This window comes from Belonocnema kinseyi, chromosome 10, assembly GCF_010883055.1.
Source record: "Belonocnema kinseyi isolate 2016_QV_RU_SX_M_011 chromosome 10, B_treatae_v1, whole genome shotgun sequence".
NCBI classification, from domain to species: Eukaryota; Metazoa; Arthropoda; class Insecta; order Hymenoptera; family Cynipidae; genus Belonocnema; species Belonocnema kinseyi.
In genome coordinates, this window is record NC_046666.1 from 35703872 (window position 1) to 35729713 (window position 25842).

At 26.3% G+C, this 25842-nt stretch overlaps 1 protein-coding gene across 1 annotated transcript in view; it reads left to right on the forward strand.

Moving 5' to 3' along the window:
• LOC117181076 (fibrillin-1-like) overlaps positions 1–25842 on the forward strand; it is a 189299-nt gene that overhangs the window by 65328 nt on the left and 98129 nt on the right. The window contains exons 6-10 of the mRNA XM_033373644.1: positions 2729–2902; positions 5812–5913; positions 12278–12542; positions 17171–17322; positions 22602–22733. Coding sequence (XP_033229535.1) covers positions 2729–2902; positions 5812–5913; positions 12278–12542; positions 17171–17322; positions 22602–22733 — 825 coding nt within the window. The remainder of the gene's footprint in view (positions 1–2728; positions 2903–5811; positions 5914–12277; positions 12543–17170; positions 17323–22601; positions 22734–25842) is intronic.

A 25842-nucleotide genomic window follows, 5' to 3' on the forward strand; every position in this document is an offset into this window, starting at 1 on the left:
AACGAGTAGACGTGAGCTTCTGGCGGAACCGGAAATTCGATGTTACGTGGTTCCGCAACGACAGGGCGATTAACGATCTGTAACGTCTGCCAAATACCTAACACTTTCCTTCTTTTTCTATTGAAAACTATTCAAAATTTAAGAAATTAAATTCAGGAAAAATTAAAATTTGAATTCTTCTTTAGCGGCCAACATTGGGGTGGTGTAAAATGCGCACTAATCACCATTTCTTTATAAAAAAATCTGCGAAGTGGGAATACCTTGTTAAAAATATGATTTTTGTCATTTTAGTTAAAAAATCTCCTTTTTTCAAATTTTACTATTTTGCTAACATTTTCAATTATGTTTTCAACTGGAAATTCAACTAATAATAACGATTGAAAACTGAAACTATTCGGTTCAAAATTTCTGTATTTTGTTGATACTTTGTCTATTGTGTTAGAAAATTAATCTTGGTTGTGACTGATTCATCTTTTTGGTTGAAAATTCATGTATTTTGTTAAAAAGTAATATTTTTGAACAGAAAATGAATCTTTTTGGTTTGAAATTCATTTCTTTGGCTTGAAGAGGAGTTTCTTTGATTAAAAATTAATTTTTTAATTGAAAATTTAAACATCTCATGTTTATTTGAATATCAATCTTATTCGGTTAAAAATTCAACTATTTGTTTGAAAATTTCTGTATTTTGTTAAAACTTTCACTTTTGTAGTGGAATATTAATCTGCATGTTTACTAATTCACTTTTTTGGTTGAAAATTCAATGTGTTTTGTTCAAAATTATTATTTTTTGGTAGAAAATCAGTTTATTTATAAAAAATTAATTTTTGTTTGGTTACAAATTTTTTTATTGAAAGTTAATTTTTTTAACTTAACATTTCAATACATTTTTTATCGAAATTTTTTTATACACATTTAATCTTTTTGGTAGAAAATTCATTTGTGTGGGTGAAAATTAAACTATTTCTTTGGAAAATTATTTTATTTTATTAAAAACTTATTGCTCTGATTGAAATTTAAGCTAACTAAAATTTTTCTGGAAAATTGATATTTTTTCGTTGAAAATTCATCTATTTTGTTGAAAATCTGTCTTTTTTCCGTTGGAATTTCAACCATTAGCTTAAAAGTTCTATTAAAAATTAAAATATTTGGTTGAAAGTTCATATACTTTGTTAAAAATTATTCCTGTTTGGTAGAAAATCAGTTTTTTGTAATTGCAAAATTTTTTTTTTGGTTGAAAATTAGTTTTTTGATTAAAAATAATTTTTTTCGCCTAAAAATGCAACCTTTTTTGTTAAATTTTTTAAAATATAAATTTAATATTTTGAGTAGAGAAGCTCATCTCTTTGGTTTCAAATTTAAGTATTTCGTTGAGAATGGATTTTATTTGCTGAAAACTTATTTCTCTAACGTAAATTTAAACTTTTATTTTTCTTAAAAATTTATCTTTTCAATTGAAAATTCATCTATTTTGTTAAAAGTTTGCATTTTTTTGGTTGAAAATTAGGCTTTTTGGTTGAAATTCTATTTAAAACCAAATATTTGGTTCAAAATTTATGTATTTTGTTAAAATAATTTTTTGTAGAAAATTATTTTTTTATTGAAAATGTATTTTTTAACTGAAAATTTTACAATTCCATTTTCTTCGATTTTTTTCAAAGACGTCGATATAATAATATTTTAAACAATGTCTTTCTTTTTTGTGAGTAGACTTTTTTGAAATGAAACATATCTACAATTTTCTATATGGATCATAGTAAATGTGAATCTTTTTTTGAAATAATTACTATGAGCCTTTTTACTGAAATTTATATTAATATACATAATTTGTTCCTAACTAAAAGCTCAAAGAAAAGCTCAAATTTTTGGAAAAATCCACAATATCCTAGCATTACTGCAAGTGAAGATAGTGATAAACCATTATAAATTGTTTAAACAATTATGCCGGGAGAAAATAGTGAGAAAATGTTGTTTAAACAACATTGTTCACGTACATTATTTATTATTTACAAATTCAAATGTGGATAAAAAGATCAATTTTTCAAAAGAACCTGCAACTATGTAGTGATAATAAAGAAGATATTTATAAACCATAATAATTTCTTTAAATAATTATTTATGCTAAATCGAAATAATTATTTAGTTACTCAAGTCAAAAGTGGACAAATATTAAATTGTTTAAGCAATTAACTTTGATAACTCTAATTAATTACTTACCCCATTACAATTGCAAATTGGACAAAAAGTGGAGCATTTTGAAAAAACTGGAATTCTCTAGCATTATTCTAAGAGAATATTATCATCAATAATAATAAACTGCTTAAAGAATTGTCTCTTTATGGGAAATACTTGTTAAACTTAATGGGACTTGCGCAACCTCTAAATATCATTTTTTTCAAAAAAAAGGTTTTTTTTAGCGTGGAATCGAATCCGGGCGATACGCATGAGAATTAGAACAAAAAATTTAGTCACTAGTAAAAATAAAATTAATTTAAAAATAAAAAAATAAAACGCCCTCATTTTATCATTCGTTGCTTTCAATTCATTAGCAGAATTTTTATTATGATTTATATCACAGATGGATGGATCTCTGACTTCGTAATAGCTTCGGTAATGGCCCAATTATTCTACTTGGGATCAGCTCAATAATAATCTAGAATAGTTTTGTTGTCCGAAAAGTGGTTTTGATTGAAAAGATAAAGAGCGATGAGACTTAAATTGAAAAAAGTAGACAGTTATTGTGCTGCTGCCGCCCCAGGAGCTGTCTACTTTTTATTTCACGCCCGTTTCAGGAGGATTTTGAAGTTCAGCAGCGCCACTGCTGCTGATAAATTTAAGTCAGCGGGTGGTAGATTTCTGCTGGTTTTAGTCAATTTTGGTGGAAGGAAGCTTCAGGAAGAAAACGGTAGTCACACTTTAATTTAAACAATTATTTTTAAAGATTAGTTAAGTTTCTACAAAAAAATATGAATTTCCAACAAAATATATAGATCTTAAACAAATTAGTTGAATTTTCAACTAAAAAAGTCGAATTTTCGACCTAATTATTAAATTTTAAAATAAATTTATCAGTTTTTTTAACAGACATGAAATCGTTAAATTACCAATTAAAAAATTAATCTTTCGACAAAATAGAAAAATTTCCAACCTATAGCTTTGATTTTTCAACAGTAAGGATTTTCATTAAAAATCCAGAGCAGTCCATTACATCCAAAAAGACAATATTTTAACAAAATGTTTGAGTTTTTAAACAAAAATCGTTTCGTCAAGAATGAGAAAAAATGTCAAGAAAATTGTTGAATTTCTAAGACTAAAATGACGAATTTTCTAGGAAAACGTGAATTTTCAACTAAAAAATTAAAGGTTTCCACAAAATTGTTAAGTTTTTGTCAAATCGTGGATGAATTGTTTAAAAAAATAATTGAATTTTAAAGCAAAAATACCAAAAATACATTTTAAAGCAAAAATAAAAATAGTTAAATTTTAAATTGAAAAAAATTATTTTATTTAAACTAAAAACGAATTTTTAACAAAATTGCACAGTATTTAGACAAAAAGATGCATTTTCAAGTACAAAAGAACAAATTTTTAAGAAAAAAATACATTAATTTTTAACCGATAGAGAAAAATAGTCGCCAAAAGTATCACACTTAAATTTTCAATTAAACAAATTTATTTTTCACAAAAACAAGAAATATTCAATAATTATTTTAAATCTTACACGAAACCATTTTTAACTGAAATCAAGAATCTTGAACGAGGAAAATGAATTTTTAGCAAATTAGTTCAATTTCCAACGAAGTATTTTTAATTTTCAACTAAAGAGGATAAAATAATTCTTAACTAAAAAAAAAAGATGAATTTTTAACTAAAAAATTGAATATTTCAATTTTCAGTTTGAATAAATAATTTTCAACAAAAAAAGAAGAATTTTCAACTAAAAAAATGAATTGATCACAAAACAGTTTTATTTTGATTAAAAAAAAATTAATTTAAAACTAAATTGTTAAATTTTCAACAAACTGGATTAATATTTGACCAAATAATTAAATTTTTTCCAAAAAATTACTCTTGAAAAAAATGTAGAATTTTCTACAATAAAATTCATTTTTCACAAATTGCAATTGCATTTATAGGCAAGCAGAATAATTAACTACAAATAAATACTAATTTTTAACCAAATAGAAACCGAAGAATAGCAAATTAATACAATTATTATACCAAAGAGATTAATTTTTAACTAAAATTATGCGTTTTGCACAAAAAATGAATTTTCAAATAATATGATTAATTTTCCACAAAAAAGGAAGAAATTAAATTAAAAATAAAATATAAAAAATTTCCACTAAGAAGATAAATTTACAATCAAAAATGAAATAGTTATATTTTCAGTTTAAAAAATTGTGTTCAACCAAGGAGCAAAATTTTAAACTAAAATGATGAAATATTCCATTTGAACAGTCACATATTCTGTTTTAAAACAATTTAACGAAACTGATGAGTTTTTTAATAACAATACAATTATAAATCTAAACTTAAATATGAATCTAAAATCTAAAATGATAAATTTTAAACTAAAAAAGTTAAATTTGCAATTAAACAGTTTAATCTTCCACTAAAAACATATCAATTTTCAGCCTAAAATAGAATAATTATATTTTCAATTAAATGAAATTAAGTTTGTACAAAAAAATGAACATTCAACAAATTAATTAATTTTTTAAAGAAGGAGATGAATTGTCAACTAAAATTTTTGCATTTTCAACCAAAGAAATGAATTTTGAACCAAGTACTTTGATTTTCTAGCAAAAAATATGAATTTTTAATCAAGTATTTCCATTTTCAATTAAAAAATATAAAATTTAAACTAAATAGTTTAATGTTCAACTAAAAAAGTTCATTTTCGACCAAAAATGGAATAATTATAATTAAAATTAATTAAAAATTAAGGTTTAGGAAAAAAAACTTCAACAGAAAAGTTAAATTTTCAGTTAAAAAAATTTACTTTAAACCGAAAAAACGACGAATTTTCTAACAAAATAGGTTAAGTTTTAACAAAATACATGAAATTATTAAAGAAATAGTCGAATTTTTTACTAAATTACATCAATTTTTGGGAGTTAAGGTTTATGGAAGTGAATAACTTTGGATAGAAAAAAATGTGTAACATTTTTTCATCGAAATATAATATTTAAAAAAATACGACATTTGCACTTTTGTCAATTTCTGCCTAAATTTGCCCAAAAATGTTTATATTTGTCATATTTTTTATGCTCTTTTCAATAAGCTTATTTTTAAAGATCCCTCAAAAATAGAAAAAAATACAATTTAAAAATATGAAAGTATTTCTTTATTTTACTAAAAAGCTTAAAAAAATAAAAAACAGAAAACATTTTCTTTGGAAATTTTAAGTAAACTAAGAAAAATCTATTTTTCAAAATATTATACTTGGACGAAAATAAAGATTTCTTACTTTTTTACGTGTATGATTATTTAATTTGATAAACTTCACCCCCCAACAAATTTAGAAAATATTTTTTCTTATGCCCAAAAAATTACAAGTTTGAAAATTTTAAATTGACTTGCCCAACGGTAAGGAAATACTTTTCTTTCGAATTTGTTGGCAATGCCACAAAGAAACTTTTCAGTGCTATTAATTAATGAATTTAATTATTTTAACTTTTTTCGGCTCATCTACTGTGTAAGGACTACCGTTATTGTTATTTTTTAATAAAATAAGAATCAAGATTTATTTTTTCTTCAAATGGAACAAGTTGAGAAGTTGCGAGATAAAAAAAATTGCACTTTTTTTAGGAAACCTCAGTTCGCATCCGCCGAGTTTATTCCCCAATGTGCGAATATCGGAAATTGTTACGACAGTATACTTCTGCGCTTTCAATAAAGACTATCGAGGACGTATGCTATACGCAGGCTACAAAATATAAAACTCGTGGAATAAGCTTTGTCGAACTCGTACATTGCAGATCCGGGAAAAATCAAACTATACAACCGAAAAAGGCTTAGATACATTTTTTATTTTATTTTTTTTATTTCTCAACGGTCTTTCCAGATTGAATTTTTCCAGCCGGGAATGTAAGAAATGTTTTATTTTTTAATCTTGTACGTGTAAGCTCAACCGGGAAAACTTGGTGGTTTCAATTCTAAAGTTCAGGTATCGACACGTTGATATTTGAAGTCTGGAAACTTTGAGGAAATATAAAGGAAATAAAGCAAAGTTCGAATATTTGTCGGTAAGACAAGGGATTAAGGTTGCTAGTAGAAAAAGTAAATCATAGTCAGGCACCACGAAATTGAAATACGCGACAGGTTTTTTAGGGGCTGTCCGTAAAATACTTTACCAATGGGGTCACCCAAAAAATTACGGTTGGTAACAGACATTGTGGGAGGGGGGGGGGGAGTTCAGTAGAAGTAGCGTTACGAACTTAGACAACATTTAGTACGTTTCGTGCTGATGCATTTCAACAGCCATTCCCCTATACCCATTTTCCTCTTTTTTCAACAAAATTCTTTTTTTTCCCCCTCTTTTTAAGAAACTTTCCTTTTTCCACCTTTTCTGGTTTTTTCCTTATATGTGAACTGAATTAATAGAAGCCGTGAAGAAAATCGAACAATTTTTGGTTGAAAAGTCTACTAATATATTTTTGGTTCGGAATTCATCTGGTTTGGTGAAACATACTAGGATTTGGTTGAAAATCATTTTTATTTTTTGAAAATGTAATTATTCTATCAATAAGTCATTTTTTGTAAAAAAGTTTATTTACTTGATTGAACGTTGAACTACATTGTAAAAAATGCTTTTTTTAAATTCATCTCTTTGGTTAAAAATTTTACTATTGAATTTTTAGAAAATCAATCTTCTTGGTTAAAAAATCATCTCTTTTGGCTACAAATGTAATTGTTATATTGAAATTAATCTGGTTTTGTCCAGGCTTTTGTTGCAAATTTTGCTGTTTTGGTAGAATTTAACTTTTTTATTTTAAATCCTTTTGGTAGACGTATCAACTATTACATTTTTTGAGGAAATTCATCCTTATATCAAAAAATTTAACTTCATACCTAGTTGACACTTGAACTACTTTTTGGAAAATTCTATTTTGTTAAAAATTCAGTTTGATTAAAAATTCTGCTTTTTGATAGAACATTAAACTTCCTGGTGGAAAAATTCATCTTCTTTTTTAAAACTTATCATTTTAGTTAATAATTCCACCTTTCAATTAGAAACTCGTTTTTTTTTGTTTAATTCAATTGGTAGAAAATCCATTTTTTGGTAGAAGTCATATTTCTTGGTTGAAAATGAACTTTTTTGTTGAAAATCTAAATTTCAGAGTTAAAAATCCAACTTTACGGGTTAAAAATTCAACTGTTTTGTAGATAATTCGCCTTTTTCTTTTCAAAATTCTACAACTTTGTTTAAAATTAATGCGTTCGATTACATTTTTTTTGTGGAACACTGATTTCCTGTGGAAAATCCATCTTTTTGGTTAAAAATTTCATCATTTTCGTAGAAATTAATCTTTTTTATTGAATATTTTACTACTTGTTAGAATTGAAGTCTTTTGACGAAAATTCGTCATTTGGGTTAGGAAGCTTATTTTTCTTGGTTGAGAATTCAATAATTTTGTTAAGAATTTCTTCTTTTTCGATTAATTCCACTGGTGGCATTTTTAGGATAAAAATTTAAGTGGTTTGTTGAAATTTCATCCTTTTGGATTAAAAATGTATCTTTTATGGTAGAAAAGTCATCTTTCTAGGTTGAAAATTAATCTCTCCTGGTTAAAAATGTATCCTTTTTGGTTGAAAATTCAAGTGTTCTATTTAAAAAATGGCTATAATCGTCTTCTCATATTAGTTGAAAATGGATCTGTTTTGTGAAAAATTTGTCTGTTTTGATTAAAAATTCAACAATTTGGTAAAAAAAATGAACTAATTGGTTAAAAATTCATCTTTGTGGGTTAACTGAACAGGCTAAAAATTCGTTTAGTTTTAAAATTAATTTTTTAAACTAAAAATTTGGAAAATTCCATTTTGGGTTTAAAACAATCTTTTTTAGTTTAAAATTTATCTATTAGGTTTAAAACTTATCTTTCTTGATTGAAAATTCATCTATTTGATTAAAGATTGTTAACAGTTTGTCTTTTGGTAGAAAATTCATCATTTATGGTAGAAAACTCATCTTTCTTGTTTTTGTTTCAAGATTTTTATTATTATTGGTTAACAGTGCAGCAATGTCTACTAAAAATTAAACTATTTTGATCAGGTTATTTTTTTGTAGAAACTTCGACTTTTCTGTTAAAATTAAAAAAGACTTTTTTTACCGGAGAGTTCATCTATTTGGTTGTTAATGCATCTTTTCGGTTGAGAATTATTGTTTTTCGAATTACAATTTTCAGTAGCCTAATTTTCTTTCAGGAATTTTCATTTTTCGGAAAATTTCTCCTAATCCATATTATATTTAGATCTCTTCCAAATACTTATTATTTTTTTAGTCAAAATAATTTATCATGTTAGATACTTTAGGTTTGCAAATCGATATATCTAGGAATAAATTTGTCTTCTCATATTCCCAAGTTTATTCTGGAGAATGTATTGTATTCCTCCCTATCTTCTGTTAAGGGTATCCAAAGGCAAAATGTCCCACACCGAAGGACACCATAATAGAGCCATAAATCCATCTCCCAACTGTATCGATTCTGGCAAAGATCGTCTGTCAAGCTTTTGAATAGAATATCAGAGTAAGATGACAGGGTACAGGCATCAGCAATGTGTCATTCTCGAACGCATATTCTGAGGCTATAAGCACGATGCATCATTGCAAATGTAAATTGGAAATGTATATCAGACAGTCTTTGACAGTAACACGTTACTGGGAACGTTACTTTTTTTTAGTGACAGTAATGGTAACGTTAACGCGTTACTAATTTCAAAAAGTTATGGCAACGTTAGGGACCGTATTTAAATTACGTAACAGCTCTGGGGAGGGGGGGGGGTCGAGACATTTTGTTAAGATTTTTTACTTTAAGGGGGAGGGGGTCCTTCACTTATGTATGTAAATTTTGTAAAGTAGCAAAAACTTTCTCCTGAATTTTATTTTTTTAGTTTTAAATGTTATTATTTGCTTGAAAATGTAATAGTTTTCTTAAAAAGACATCCTTTTTGGTTACAAATTTAACTATTTTGTTAAACATTCGTCTTTTTGGGTTAAAAATAGAACTCTTTTTATAGAACATTAATATTTTGTTTAAAATTCATATTTTGTTGCTGTTAAGTCAACTACAGTATTTTTTGAAAGAAAATGTTTTTTTTCTGAAAATTTACATTGCTGATTTAAAAGTTTATATTTTTTAATAGAAATATTGCATCTTTCTTGTATAAGAATGCAACTGTTTTATTGAAAATTCAACTTTTTCCCACAAAATTTACTTTTTGTTTTTAATTTGTCGTTTTTTGTTAAAAAGTCAATTGAAATCTTTTTTGATGAAAATTCAAGTCTTTTTATTGAAAATTTTTCTTTTTTTTTTAAATTTCCTGCTTTAATAGATTTTTTATTTTTCTTGAACAAAAATGCAACTTTTTGGTTAAAAAAATAACAATCTTTTTAAAAAGTTATATTTTTAGCTAAAAATTCGAATATTTAGGAGAAAAAAATTATTGTTTACAATTCTTATTTTGTTCTTGGAAAGAGAACTGGAATCTTTTTTGGATGGAAATTTAACTATTTTTTAAATGTTTTTTTTAAATTCATCTGTTTTATAAGAATATTAATCTCCCTTGAATAAGAATGCAACTGTTCAGTTTAAAATTCAACCGTTTTTTGAAAGTTTGTCTTTTTTATTTAAAAATTCACCTGATTGAGCAGAAATGACATATTTCTTCGATAAAAATGTCTTTTTGGACTAAAAATTCAATTTTTTTCATAGGAACTTATTTCTTGTTTAAAACTTCATATTTTTGACTTGAAAATTCAACTGCAATCTTTTTATCTGAAAATTCAAATATTTGTTTAAAATTTTATCTTTTTCATTTAAAGATTCATCTGCTTTAGTAGAAATTTAATTTGTTATGAAAATTAAACTTTTTGGTTAAAAATTCTTCTTCTTTGCTTGAGTATTTAACTATTTTATTTGAAACATTTTGATTGATTGAACTTATTGATTTGAACTGATTTATGTTAAGTTAACATTTTTTGTGTGGAAAATTAAACAATTTGGTATAAAATTTGACTTTATTTATTGATAAATAATCCTCCGCAAAGAAAATTTAACTTCTCTCTTTTTGTATAAAAATGGATTTTTCCTGATTTAAAGACTAGAGCATATATAGTTAAAAAAATAACAACCAAAAATTGTTTAAATAAAATAAGGATTAACTTCACATCTTTTGTTCAAAGCATTTGGTTTGAAATTAATGCAACTTGTTAAAAATGTGGCTTTTTTGGTAGAAAATTAATCTTTTTGGTTGAAAATTTCACTATTTCTTTAAATATGTATTTACATGTTTTGTTAAAAACTCTTCTATTCTGATAGAAAATTAATTTTCTTGATCCAAAATTAAACTATTTGGTTAAAACAACTCGTTAAAGATTTAAATGTGATGATAAGACGTTCACGATCGATAATCAATTCACGAATGATTCAGCTCTTTAAATATTTTAAGAGCGCGAATGAAATCTTTGACACTCCCCCCCCCAAACCCTATTTAGTGTAATTTTTGTAGACTAAATTTTTTTTTAAGAGTTCATTTAAGGGTTATCCAAAAATTACATAATGCGATTAGGGGGAGGGGGGTCGGCTCTTACTGTTTCATATGAATTAACAAAGTAGTTCATGTTTAAAAAATGCAGTTCCGAATTTTCAACCAAAAAAATGATAAATTTACAACAACAAAAAAACGTAATGCTTCATATTTTAACCAAGGAAGATTTTCATTGTATTAAAAAACAGTTGAATTGAACCAAAATAAAAAGAATGTTGAACAAAGCACCTGCATTTTTAATCAAAAATTTGAATTTTTAAGCAAGAAGTTTAATTTTCTAAAAAGAAAAACAAGTTTCAATAAATAAAATACATTTTCAACCCAGTAGTTAAATTTTTAATATAAGAAGACACGTTTTTAAAGAAACACAGAATAGGTCAATTTTTATTCAAAAAATTGATTTTCAATAAAGTTAGTTTTTAACCCAAAAAAAGAAATTTGTATTAAAATACATAGATTTTCGACCAAACAGTTGCATTTTTAACTCAGGAGATTAATTTGCTACCGACAAAGACGAATTTTCGAAAGAATCAGATTCATTTTCAACCAAATAATTGAGTTTTTGAACTAAGAAAAATTTTTAACCAAAAATAGAATAGGTAAATTTTCATTGAAAAAGATTAATTTTTAATTTTAAAAAACGAATTTTCTACAAACCATTTCAATTTTCTACCATGTAATTTAATTTTCTACCAAACTGTTGAATTTCTAAGACAAAAGACGAATTTTCTATATAAACTTTTGAATTTTTAACATGAAAATACGAAATTTCGTAAAAAAAGTTCATTTTTCAACAAATATTTAAATTTTCAGTTAAAAAAATTAACTTTGACCCAAAAAAGGGAAGTGTAAACAAATTAGTTTAATTTTCAACCGAAGAGATACTTGAATCCTTATCTCAAAAAGATTAATTTTCAACTAAATAATTGAATTTTTGTTTACAAAAGAAAATGGATTTTAGACCGAAAAGAAATTTTAAACAAAATACATTAATTTTTAACCAAACGTTTGCATTTTCAAACAAAGGGAGGAATTTCTACCAAAAATCCTGTATTTTTAACAGAATACGTCAATATTTAACCAAATAGTTGCATTTTTAACAAAAAAAATTTATTTGTGGTAAAAAAATAACAATTTTTTAAAAAGTTCATAAATTTCTAATTAAAAATTTCAAATTCGAAAAGCATATTTTTGACCAAATAGTTAAACTTTTTACCAATTTGTTAAATTTTTAGGCCAACTGGGTGAATTATACACATAGAAATTGGATTATTTAACTCAAAAGTATGAATATAAATGGATAAATAACCCATAAATTGGAAAAATCTTCATCCCTTTCGCACAAATTCGTTGAAAAAAATTCGTAATCGCCGCTCCAAAAAATTTTCTGGATCCGCCCTTGTCTTAACGTAAGGGAGAGAAAAGATATATAATTAAAACAACAAATGTTCTCAATACAATGGAATTCCGCACATCTCATTGACGATTTGATTTATTTTTGTTGCAGATGGAAAAACAAAAAGAAATCGTGACGATCTTTTGCTCTTAGATGATCCCCCATCGACAGATGCCCCAATGAAGCGTTCTCAATTTGGAAAAAAGAACGGCGATCAGAAGAAGAAGGGAAAGAGGAAGAAACTGAATTTAGACATGAATTTCTCGAGTATGAACGAGACTTTAGTTTCGAAACTCGATGTAAGCTGCTCTAAAGGAAAAAGTGTTTTTAAAGCTCCTCCACAGCTGGAAAATGCCCGTCCTCCTAAAATTGTCAGGTAGGGATACAAAAAAAATCCATCTAAATTGAGAAAATTATTTAAAGAAAAATAAAAACAATTATTTATTTAGTATTATTTAACAAATTGTTGTTGTTTCCCTAGTGCCCCTACATTTCCCAATTTGTTGCTTCTCTACTTTCTCCTCTTCTCATTTCCTCAGCTACTACTCCCTTTCCTTTACATGTTTTTTTAATATCTTACTTCCTTCTCACGTACTTATCCGCACTATCCTGCTAGCCTGCCCGTCAATTCTTCTCACTACCAACCCTCACTTCAAATAGTTTCTCCTACTTTCATCATTTCCACTCAATTTCCATACTTCCCCTTCTTAGTTTTCCTCACTTCCATTTCCTAATTTTCCTCATTTTCGTACTTTTCTTTTCTCTTCATTTCTTCTACCTCTTAATACTAATATCTTATCACCCCCCCCCCGAATTGTTTTTACTATATTCCCTCACCTCTAATCATATCTCCTACTTCGCCTCATTTTCACTCCCTTCCAATAATTTTTCCTGCTTCTCTTCATTTCTTTTCATTTCCCCTACTTTCACTCTCTAATTTCTCCTAACTCCTTCTCCTCTTATTTACGATAATTTGTGCTCGTTTCTCCTACTCCCTCTTTATACATTATCGCTACTTCCGCTCCTCTCATTTTCCCTTCTTTTCATTCACTTCCTCTTACATGCGCTATTTCCTCTCTTCTCAATTCTTCTCATTACTTCTCGTTTCTCTTCATTTCTTCTACCTCCTCACCTTAATTCCTTCTCATATTTCCTTCACTGAATTAATTTTACTATTTTCCCTAACTTCGAATCATATCTACTACTTCTCATTTCCACTCACTTCCATTAAAATTTTCCTACTTCCCCACGTTTCCATTCATTATCATTACTTCCTCTCTCATCATTTACCCTCACATCCACTGCTGCCTCTTCCCACATTTGCCTACTTTTCCTCCCCTCATTTTCACCAATTTTCTTTGACTTTCTCTCACGTTTTCTTCTTTCTCCTCCCTCAATTCTTCTCACTACTCTCCTTTACTTACAATCCTTCCTCCCACTTCGCTTTATTCATACGAACTTACCCTACTTCTCCTTCCTAATTTGTTCTTACTTTCCCTTCCCAATTTCCCTCACTTCCATAACTCTCTTTTCTCTGTTTTTTTACTACCTTCCCACCCTAATTTCTTCTCACATCTCCTCCCCTTAATTATTATCACCAACTTATCTAACTTCTAATCATATCTCCTATTTCTCCTATTTCTCCTATTTCTCCTCATTTTCACTCACTTTCAATAATTTCGACTTATTTACTGTCATTTATACTCATTACCCCTACTTATCCTAATTTATTTTGCCTTACTTCTCCTACTTCCTCTCTTTCTTTCTTTAACTTGCTCTCACGTTTCCTACTTCCTCTTTCATCCATTCTTCTAAATTCCCTAATTTCCATACTTTTCGTCCTCTTCATTTATCTACCGCCCATCCTAATTTCTCCTCATATCTCCTTCCCTGAATCTTTTTTCTTAATTTCTTCTACCTCCTTACCCTAATTTTTTCTCACATCTCTTTGGATTATTTTCTCTATCTTCCCTCAATTCCAATTATATCTCGTACTTCTCCTTATTTACACTCACTTTCAATATTTTCTCCTACTTTCCCTGATTTCGATTCACTATTTCTACTTCCTCTCTTATCACTGACCCTCGATTCCACTACTGCCTCTCGCCACTTTTTCCCTACTTCCCCTCCTCTCATTTTCCCTAATTTTCTTCCACTTCCTATCACGTTCCCTACTTTCTTTTTCCTCAATTCTTCTCACTACTCTCTTGCACTTTAAAATCTTTTTCGAATTTCCCTTCATTTCTATTTATTTCCTCAATTGTCTCTTCCTAATTTGTTCCTACTTCCCCTTTCCTATTTTTTCTCACTTATGTTTTCTAATTACTCTCGCTTCCCTACTTCTCTTTTCTCTTTATTGCTTTTACCTCCCTATCCTAATTTCTTCTCACGTCTTCTCAACTGAATTATTTTCACTTTGAATTATTTCTCGTACTTCTGCTGATTTATGACTCACTTTCAATAATTGCTCCTACCTCATCTCATTTCCATTATCTTCCTCTATTCCCATTCTCTAATTTTCCCTAACTTCTCCTCTACTTATTTACCGTAATTTGTAATTATTTCTCCTATTACTCCTTCTTTTATTTGTCATTACTCCTACTTTCTCTCTTATCATTTACCCTCGCTTCTACTAGTCCCTCTTCCCACATTTTCCCTACTTCCACTCCTTTCATTTTCTTTCACTTCATCTCTCGTTTCCTACTTCCTCTTCCCTCAATTCTTCTTACTACTCTCCTCCACTTTAAACCATTTCTTCTACTTCCTTTCACTTCTACATATTTCCCTTCACTTCTCCTTATTTCCTCTATTTCCTTACCACTTAATTTCCTTACAACCCGGCCCAGGAATTTCACTGCTTCCCCTCAAAACATATCCCCTTACTTTTCCCACCTTTCATATTCCCACACTCCCCTCCCCTTATTTCCTACACTCCCCCTTCCCTCATTTCCTCTCACTTCTCTTTCTGGGAAAAAAGTTGGAAAACTGAAGACAGCTGTATTTCTTAACAGATTTAAAACATTTTTTGTTGAAATGCTTTGCATTAAAAATTTTAAGAGAATGCTGCTTTTCTATTTTTTAATTTTTTCACATAGCAACAAAATATAAACAAATAAAGTGACAAAATTAGCCATTTCAGGCTTGTGAATTTTTATCTAAGAAAAAATACACACAGAAACTCACTATTATCCAGAGTTATAGCACCTGCATTCATAGAACTTAATTAACTCTAATAATATTTAGCTTAATTATTATAAACAATTCTTACAATGAAATTCTTAGTATGGTTTTTTTCTGGTAGAAAGAATGATTTGCTTCACGCTAGGTTCTAATATTTTTCATGAAAGTCGTAATTTGTAATAGAAAAATAAGAATAAGTTAACAATTTCTCTTTTTATAAACATTTTTATAAACAAATACTTTATAAATGAGTTTTTGTCTCATATTCAAATTGATTTTTCTGGCCAAAAGTTATTCACACCTGCCTTTAAAGCCATTTATATATTTCAAGCTTTATCAAATATAAGCAATACAGCTTGATAATAACAATTCAATTAAACAAGCCTGTCAATCGACCATTTTCTCTCAGAAAAAATAGGTTTTTCTTCAATTATTAGATTCATGTTTATTGCGATGACTAAACAACTAAATTGAATAAAAAATAATGTATGTGATTGTTACAAACAATTTTCCCACACAGAATTAAGATTTATAATTTTTAATGTAATAAGGACGGGGTTTTCATTGAAATTATCCGACAATAAACTAATAGTGATTAGAGGAAGGAAAAATAATTTTTTTCTACGAACAACCGCAGATTGTCACCGATTGTTATAAAAATTGTTATCATCAATTACGCAAATTGTTATTTAGTGTGATTTGTTTGATTAAATGGTTATTAACAATCTATATTGTTTATGTTTGATAAAACTTGAAGTATTTAAATGGCTTTAAAGACAATTAAAGGGTCCGCGGTCTAAACCTATTAACATACATTTTTTACGAAATTTATTTATTTTTATTTTATGGAACACTTTTTATATTCAGTTAATATCCCGCAAGCGAAACTTCAATAAGATGAATTCAAAATATTATTAGAAACATTCTACCGAAACTGAAACAACTATATAGCGAGCCGAAAATATCGACCGGATAAAATACACCCAGTTTAGGCTGAAACGGTTAAATTGTAGGACATCTATAAAAGCAAGAAACTATGAAATAATGAAAAAAATAGATCTAACTTTAAATGATATATTACCTTCAAAACTAAACAAAAATCAAGGATATATGAAGAAAAAATGTTTCTACAAAATTAATTTTTTCACCACTACCGGCACACTGGGTGTTGAGCAGCCACCGATTTCTAACGACTACTTTGAGCAGCAACTGAACGTATACGAACGCTTGGAGCACTAAACTAACGAACTGTTCTCACTTCAGCACTCTTCATTAACCGCCATATGTCGACTCATATTCCATTTTTTTCAAATTTAGTACAGTTTATTAGAGCGCAAAGTTGACCGTGGGTGTTTGTCACCCATAGTGCAGTTTAAGGGTTAATTTTGATTCAAATGTTATAAAACTATCGTGTATTATTTTTCTCCAGTGAATGAACAAAACACATTTTACAGTTTAAAAAATATTGAAAATTGCAAAAATAACAACGCTTTTCATTCGCCAATCGAAATTTGTGAAAAGTAAATTAACAGGCTTAGATCGCGGACCCTTCAATAGTATATCACTTCGGGTCAGAAAAATGAATTTAACTATGAGAAAAACTAATTGATAAAGTATTTTTATACACAAATTGATCATAATAATTGAGTTAAATATAATTATAATTTATTATTTTCAATGAATGCAGGTGCAATAATTCATGCTAATAGTGAGTTTCTATATTTATTATTATATTATATAAGGGTTTTTGCTCAGGGTTACGAAACCATAAAAATTGACTCAATGGGAAATATTTGTTCATTTGTAATATAATTTATTTTGTAGGAGAAAAAATGTAGTTTCGTCGAAGAGGAATTATCTGGTTGCTATATATGAGTGTCTGGAGGGCTATGTTCTTAAGGACTCGATGGCAGATCGAATGTTTTGCAGCAAACGAAACTGGCTGGGAACAATGCCGGAGTGTGTTGAAGATCAAGGTAAATATTTGAGCTTAGAACTGTTTTATAAAATAATAATGAAACCATTTTTAGTAATTTTCTTTTTTTAATTCGGTCATTTAATATTCAATTATTATTTGATCAATTTTAGATTCTTTTAGTAATTTTTTAGATTCTTAATTTCTTTAATTTTATAAATTACACTCTTGGAAGCCCCTAAAAGCTGGTAAAATTCCTTAAAAAATAAAGATTCTCTCTGAAATTGTACTGGTTTTTTTTCCCTAAAATTATTGAAATCTTAAAAAATTATGTGAAATTTCATCTCTTTTTAAATCATTCAAAGTTCCACGTCATCTTTGGAAATATTTTTAAATTTTTTAATATTAATATGAATTAATATTTTCCTAATTTTAGACATTTTTTTAAGTCGCGGAAATCATTCTTAATTTTTTTTAACCTTCAAAATCCCTAAAAATTCTTCGAAAAACTTTAGAATCTATCAAAATCCTGTAAAATCTCTTGAAACCTGACTAAAATACTTAAAGTCGCTTGAAAACTGATAAAATTACTTGAAACATTAATAGTCACTCTGAGGCTGTACTAGGCAATTTGTTGAGATGCTTAAAATCTATAAATATCATTTGAAATCTGAAAACACACGTTAATGCTTTGGAAACATCCTTGAAAATTCGTGAAAATATTCCGATATCTCTTAAAACTTTTAAAATTACATGAGTTCTTTTAAAATATTTAGAAATCTCTTAAAATCCCTTAAAATCTCGTTAAATCCACGAAAATCCTTTTTAGGCTGCAGATATCATGCCTATTATTTTAATAAATTATTCTTTACAATCTTGTAAAATCAACAGAAAAATCGAGTTTTTTCCCCTAGTTTTACTGAGTTTTTTCAAGCTCTTAAAATCTTCGAACATCATTTGAATTTTGCGAAAACTCACGTAGTTCTTTGGAATCATCTCATTTAAAATTAGTGAAAATAATTCGACATTTCTTAAAAATGCTTTAAAATCTAGGTAATTCTGTCAAGTTCTAGAAATATTTAAAAATCATTGGAAATCTTTGTAAACTCACGTAAGGCTTTGAAATTACCCTTCAAATTCGTGAAAATGCTTCGATATCTCTTAAAAACCCTTAAAATCCGATGACTTCTTTTGAGATATATACAATTTTTTTTAAATCTTTTAAAATTTGTTAACCCTTACCGTGTATACTGGGTATAATCACATAGAGACTTATTTGCGTTTTAACAAAACGTACAAAATTCAATAAATCACGCAAAGTACAGTGTTTCATTTTTTAAATGAACTGTAACTTTTATTTTTCGGAATAAATATCTTCTTTGGAACAAACACTACAAGACTAATTTTATTTTTGAAGCGCCATATCTTGGAAGTATTGAAGTAAAATTTTTAGTAAAAATTTGAAAAACTCAGAAAGTTATGAATTTTAGAGTGAGGGAAGTCATTTTTTGATTTTTTTTCCAAAAAGGATGTTTTAAAACTACTTTATATTTTTAAAAACTGATAATTAATTCATGTTCTTGTAAAAAACTATCCAATACGGTCGGCACAGCACACGTTTGAATACCCTTGGGTGTGTAACACCCAATATGCTGTTTATGTTATTTTACGGAAGTGTGCCCTGTAAGGGTTAAACTGCATTTTAATTTACGGAAATCATTTTTAATTTCTTTAAAATTCTAATAATCCCTAAAAGTCCTTCAAAATCATTACGGATTTCTTAAAATCCCGTACAATTTTTTTAAATTGATTAAACTCGTTAAAATCATATGTAATATTTTAAAGTTCCTTAAAAACATTTCGAAATCTCTTAATAATCCCTTAAAATCTCATAAAATTTTCTTAAAATATTAAAAATTTTGTTAAATCTGCAAAAATCACACTTGATTTTTATTTAACTCTTTTAACTTGTTTAATTGTTTAAATCTTTCAAAATGATTTAAAACCTGTGAAAACTGAAGTGAATTTTTGGAATCATTCTTAAAAATTCATGAAAATAATTATATGTCTCTTAAAATTCTTTAAAGTTCTATGACTTTTTTTGAAATATTTAGAAATTTCGTAAAATTCTTTAAAATCTCTTTAAATCCCTTCGAATTCTTTTTAAACCATAGAAATAATTCTTAATTTCTTAAAAACCCTAATAATCCCTAAAAACCCTTAAAATCACTTAGGACTTTTTTAAATCCCGTAAAATTTTTTGAAAAGAGAAAAACTCGTTGAATTCCCATAAAATAGGTTTAATTTCCTTAAAAATTCTCGAAATCTCTAAAAAACCTTAACATTTCTTTTTTAAATGATTCAATTTCAACAGTTTTAAAAATAATTAAAGTTTATTAAATTAAAAATATTGTTTAAGTCTAAATTATTCAATTTTTAACCCATTTAATTTGAAATTTTTTATTTAGAAAAAGAATGAGTAGTAAACATTTAGCAATATTTCACTGTTTATTTAAGGAAAGTAAATTGGAACCAAATATTAAAAATGAAACAATTTAAAACTGAATTGTTTTACGTAGAAAGCTTTGAATATCTAGAATTTCTAAGGGATTTTAAACTTTTAACGTTACAATTTTAATTGCTCTATTAAAAAAATGTTTAATTTGTAATTGAAATTGTTAAATTTTGAAGTATAAACTACAATTGAACACTTATCATTTTCAGAAAAAATTTGAGTACTTTTAAGAGATATTTAGAAGTTTTGAAAAGCTTGTAAATTAATTTAAAACTTGAAATGATTTTAAGTAATTTAATCAAAGTGTGTTAAATTTTTTCAGAATTTGTAAATATATTTGAAAATTAATCGAATTTTCCCTACAATTTTGAGAAAATCCTGCAAATAAAAAAATCCCTATAATCCTCCAGGTTCTTTTTTGATAATTTTTTAAATCCCTTAAAATCTTTTTAAATTTTCTGTTGCAATCATTTTCATGATAAAATTCATTTTCAATTTTCCTACGAATATTAAAGAAATATTTTCATTCTTTTTAGGCCTTTCAAAATTCTTAAAAAGCTTCTAAATTTTTTGTTTGAAATCTTCAAAAATATAAATTTTGTTTTAAATTCGGCTGTGGGCATCTGCACCGAAATTTCTCTTAAAATTATTTGAAATCATTTCAAGTTTTAAATTTAATTTGAATCTTTTTAAAGCTTCTAAATCTCTCTTAAAATCACTGTAATTTTTCTACAAATAATAAGTGCTCAATTGTTATTTACAAAATATATATAAAAGTTCCGGAAAAATTGTTTAAATTGTTTTCAATTCGGAAAAATTTAAAACCACTTTTAGAATTCTCGAGATTTTGAAATAAAACTTTAGAGCTCTCAAAGGATGCTTAAACCATTCAAAATGAAAATAATTACCTGCTAATTTAGGAAAAGTCAAGTTACAAACATTTTGTTTAATTTTATTTTTCTAGCTTCAAATTACTTAAATTAATATAATTTTGAGCATTTTTTAAATAGAATCCTTGATTCTACAATTTATAGTACTGAACATATTAACGTGGATTTATATTTATATTTTTGAAATGCACCTTTTTTTAATTGAAAAACTTTTAAACTTCAATTTTAAAAGATAAAAAATCAAGACTTCCACTTTGGATGCCTTAATTTTTTTATCGTTTATTTCCTTAAGTGGCAAAATGTCTAGAATAGAATTCGTTTTTTTTTAAATTTCATTGGCAGTAAAAAATGTTTCCGAACCTGAAAAAAGCCGGGAAACGACGAGAAATTTTTTTTCTTTGATTAAAATGGCCATCCTGCCTCATTATATATTTTTAATTTTCTTCAAAATTTTAAAAATCTCTTTAAATTTAATAAAATCTCTTAAAATTTCTTAAAATCCTTTTTCAGTCGCGAAGGTCATTTTGAATTTTTTCTAACCGCTAATATTGCCTAAAAATCCTTCAAAATAATTCAGGATCTCTTGAAATCCCGTCAATTTGTTTTAGAATTTACAAAACTCCTTCAAGTGCCATAAAATATTTTCAACTTGTTTGAAAATGATCAAAATCTCTTAAAAGTTCGTAATTATAAGCTGCTCTTTATCTCTTTAATCTCTTTAAATTTGATTATATTCCTGGAAACTCCTAAAATCTTAAAAAAAAAATTCTTTAAAAATTCAGATTGCGCTGAAATTGTATTCGGTCATATTTTCAATATCTTTAAATTTTTAAAAATGATTTAAAACATGTGAAAAACTGAAAAAAGTCTTTGGAATAATTCTTAAAAATTCATGAAAATAATTCGATATCTCTTAAAATTCAATGACTTCTTTCAAAATATTTTTAAATTTCTTAAAATTCTCGAAAAAACACGGAAATCATTCTCAATTTGTCGAAATCCTGAAAATTCTTTGAAATCCTTCAAGATTTCTTTCAATCGCGTAAAATCTCTTTAAAAACTCATAGAAACCCTTTAATAAATTGAAATTCTTTCTGAAGTTGTACTAGGTAATTTTTTAAACTCCTGAAATCTTGAAAAATTATTCGAAATCGGTAAAAAGCCACGTAAATCTTTAAAAATCATCATCAAAAATTCACGAAAATAATTCAATATCTCTTCAAATACTTTAAAAGTCACAAAAGTGATTCGTAATTTCTTATAATCCCTCAAAATCCCTAAAAATCCTTCGAAATACTTTACGTATCCTCATAATCCTGAAAAATCCGTAGCATATTGGTGAAGGGTCCTAAAATTTAAATAAAAAATCATCTTTAAATAATTAGTTACCGTTACTTAATAAAGATCGAAAATCATCATGAATCCTAGACATGGTTGCATTTATTATCAATTATTATTGTTATAATTATTTTAAAATAATAATTATAATTCTCATTAATTGTCATTATTATGTAGCAATTATCAATATATTCAATCAATCAAGTTATTATGATAAACATAAATCTATTTTTTATTTATTTTCATTTTATTATGAAAACAATAAATAAATTGATTAATTTATTATCAATTTATGATGGAAAAAATCAATCATTTTGAACTAAATCTGTCTTACCACTTTGATTCGCGGGTCAGTGCGTTCGATGCTCTTCCTGCTTGGAAAATGATAGGCGAAGAAATATTGCAACACTTATTCCTAGGGATAGGCGTCGCCGACTCTATCGCTATAGTTGATCTTGAAAAGTAAATGGGGCTGCGTTGCATCTCGAGAAGTGCCGAGACTACAAAGTCGGGTTTCTCGATATTTTTTTTTTATTTATTTTTTTTTCTAAAAAGATATATTCGCCTGATGAACTTCAGGCATTCATATTGTTCCAGAACCGGTGCAAGAAAATCTCAGACGCTGCGGCGAAGACAACGGTGGGTGCGACCATATCTGTGAGGACATCCCCCTTGGGATTCAGTGCCTTTGCTACGATGGGTATCGTGCAAATGGAACATTTTGTACTGGTAAATTTTTTTTTTTTACTATTTTTGATCATCTTTTTGATGAAATATTATTTTTAGTCGAATCCTAAAAATGCGGCTTAGAAAAGGTGGATTATTCCGAAATAAATCGGATTACTCTGAATTGATTTTGTTTACATAATTATTATGGATTGCCTAAGGTTATTTTAGGTTGCATAAGATCAATTTAGAATTTTTTAGCAAAGAGGATTGTTATTTAGCAAAATGGCTGGATTTTCAACAAAGTGGATAAAGTTTAAACCCACAATTTAAACTTCCAACGATGATTAATTTTCTACTGAAAGAAAACAACCAATTTTCAAAAAAAGACACGAATTTTCAAAAAATTATTTGAATTTTTAACTGAATAAGATAAATTTAAAATCTTACAGTTGGAAAAATCAATATTGAAGCAAAAATGAAACCAATTTTTAAGAGAATATTCATAAATATTATTATATTAATATTAATAAATAGTTGACTAACTTTTAATAGAAATAGTTAAACTTTCAACTAAAACAATTAGTTTTCTTCAAAAAGAAGATAAATTTTGAATAAAATGCATAAATTAACAAAAAAATTTTAAAAAATTGTTTTCAACATAATAGTAAACTTTTTAAACATAAAATTAAATTTTAATCCAAAAATCTAAATTGTATGCTGAAAAAAGACATTTTTAATCAAATACATGAACTTTGCACAAAAGAAATTTATTTTTCATCAAGACTAATTTTCTATACAAAAAATTAATGTTTAATCATAGTTAAATTTTCGACAAAAAAGATTAATTATTATATCGTTTAGTTTAGAATGCTTAATTCGAAAATCTTTTACTTCAAAAATTTTTCATTTCAGATTTTAAATTTTTAAGCATATATTTTAATTTAAAGAATTTTAAAATGTAATTTTAAAGTTAATAGAAAATAAAAATTAGAAGTTTTTAAAATCGAAGATTTTTTAATAAAAAACAGGGTGGCTACCAGACAGGGAAACCGGGAATTGTACGAATTTTAAGATGAAAAATCTGTCCAAGTTCGATTTTAACAGTTTTTGAAATAATTAAAGTGCAGTTTTGTAGATATTGACAATTAAAAATTAAAAGCATTTGAAGTTGAAAATTTTTGATAAAAGCAGTTTAATTTTATCAATTGTAAATATAAATAAATACATTATTTTCAAAATGGATCTGTGCTCAAGTATAGAAATCTGAACAATAATTAATTTGACCAAACAATTCCAGATCCGTTCAAAATTTGAGAATTTCCAGATTGTAACTGTTTCAATCCGAAAGTCTCGATGAGAATTGAAATTAATATATAATTTATTCCAATAATTTTATTTTTAAATTAAAATTTTCATGATTTATCAATAATATATTTTTAATTTAGAGTTTTAGGTCTTGCTTTATATTATTTTTTATAATAAATTTAATAAACAAATTTAATAATCTATTATTTCTATTAATTTTTTAGCCATTAAAAAATATAAACGTAAGTTTTACTATTTTCAACTGGAAAGTAAATCCATCATAATATAGTCATAATTAAAGGTTTTTTAAAATTTAAGACATTGTGACTCTAAATTATTTAAATTTTATTATTTAATTAGAAATTTCTTAATCCCACAATTTTTGAAAATCCTGCAAATTAAAAATAATATTTAAAATCTTTCATGTTTTTCTTTGATTATTTTTTAAATCTCTTGAAATCTTCTTAAACTTTCTGTTAAAATAATTTTTCAAAGTGAAAAATCATTTTCAATTTTCCTAAGAATCTTAAGAAAATTTGTTATTCTTTTGAAGTCTTTCACAATTATTAAAAAAATTCTACAAATAATAAGTGCTCTATTATTATTTATAAATTAGAATTAAATGTTTTTTAAATTTGCAGGATTTTCTAAAAAGTATAGAAAAAATTCAATTTATTTTGAAATACATTTAAAAGGTCCGAAAAAAAATTCAAAACTTATTTTGAATTTCGAAAAATTAAAAACCACTTCTAGATTTCTGAAGATTTTGAAATAAAATTTTAAAGCTTTTAAAGGATGCCTAGACTATTTAAAATAAAAATCATTTAACTTCTAATTTAAGAACTGTTAAGTTAAAAAAACATTATTTTTAAAATTTTTAATGCGGTTGACTTAAAATTACTTAAAATAATATAATTTAAAAAATTTGTAAAGTTCATTGTTTGATTCTTTAATTTAGACTATTGAAAATGTTAACGTGGACTTATATTTTTGGAACTTATCTGAATCTTTGAACTTTATAATTTATTGAAGTTCTAAATTTTGCATTTCATTTAACATTGTTTATTTGAAAAGTGTCACTACTTTCCATTTGGTGCTTTAATTTGTGGTTTATTATCCTATATGGAAAAATGTTTAGAATATAGTTTGATTTTTTAAATTTCATTGGCAGTGAAAAATGTTTGCAAACCGGGAAAAAACCGGGAATTCTTTTCTCGATTAGAACGACCACCCTGATAAATTTCCTTAAAAACTTCCAAATTCGTTTTTGATAATTTTGTAAAATCCGTCTAAATCTTTTTTTAATAATCACTCAAAATTATCTTTTCAAAATAAAAATTATTATTAATTTTCAGAAAAAGGTTTTTAAATATTCTGAAGCCATTTCAAATCCTTAAAAATCTTTTTAATTTTTTTTCGAAATCTGCCAAAATCTATATTTTGTCGGTACACCTACACACTTTGTTTGAATTATTTTAAATGATTTCAATTTTTAAATTGAATTTTTTCAAAACCTCTAAATATTTGTTCAACATCCTTTAAAATTTTAAATAATAATATGTTATTGTTATTTATACATCGAAGTTCAAAAATTCGACTCACAAATTAATTTTTTTTGGTAGAACAATTAAAATGTAACGTTTAAAATTGAAAATAGTTTATAAAGTTCCAATCGGGCGCTTACATTTGTTTAACTAATGACTTTCCAATTGATATAGTTTACATAATTTTTAACGTTAGAAACTGGAAATTCTAAAATTGCGAACTGATTTCGAATTGTCTTGTAAAATTAATAAGTATTCAATTTTTAAATCTTAAAATCAGTTTAATTTTCAAAATCATCATTAATTTATATTTGCAGTTG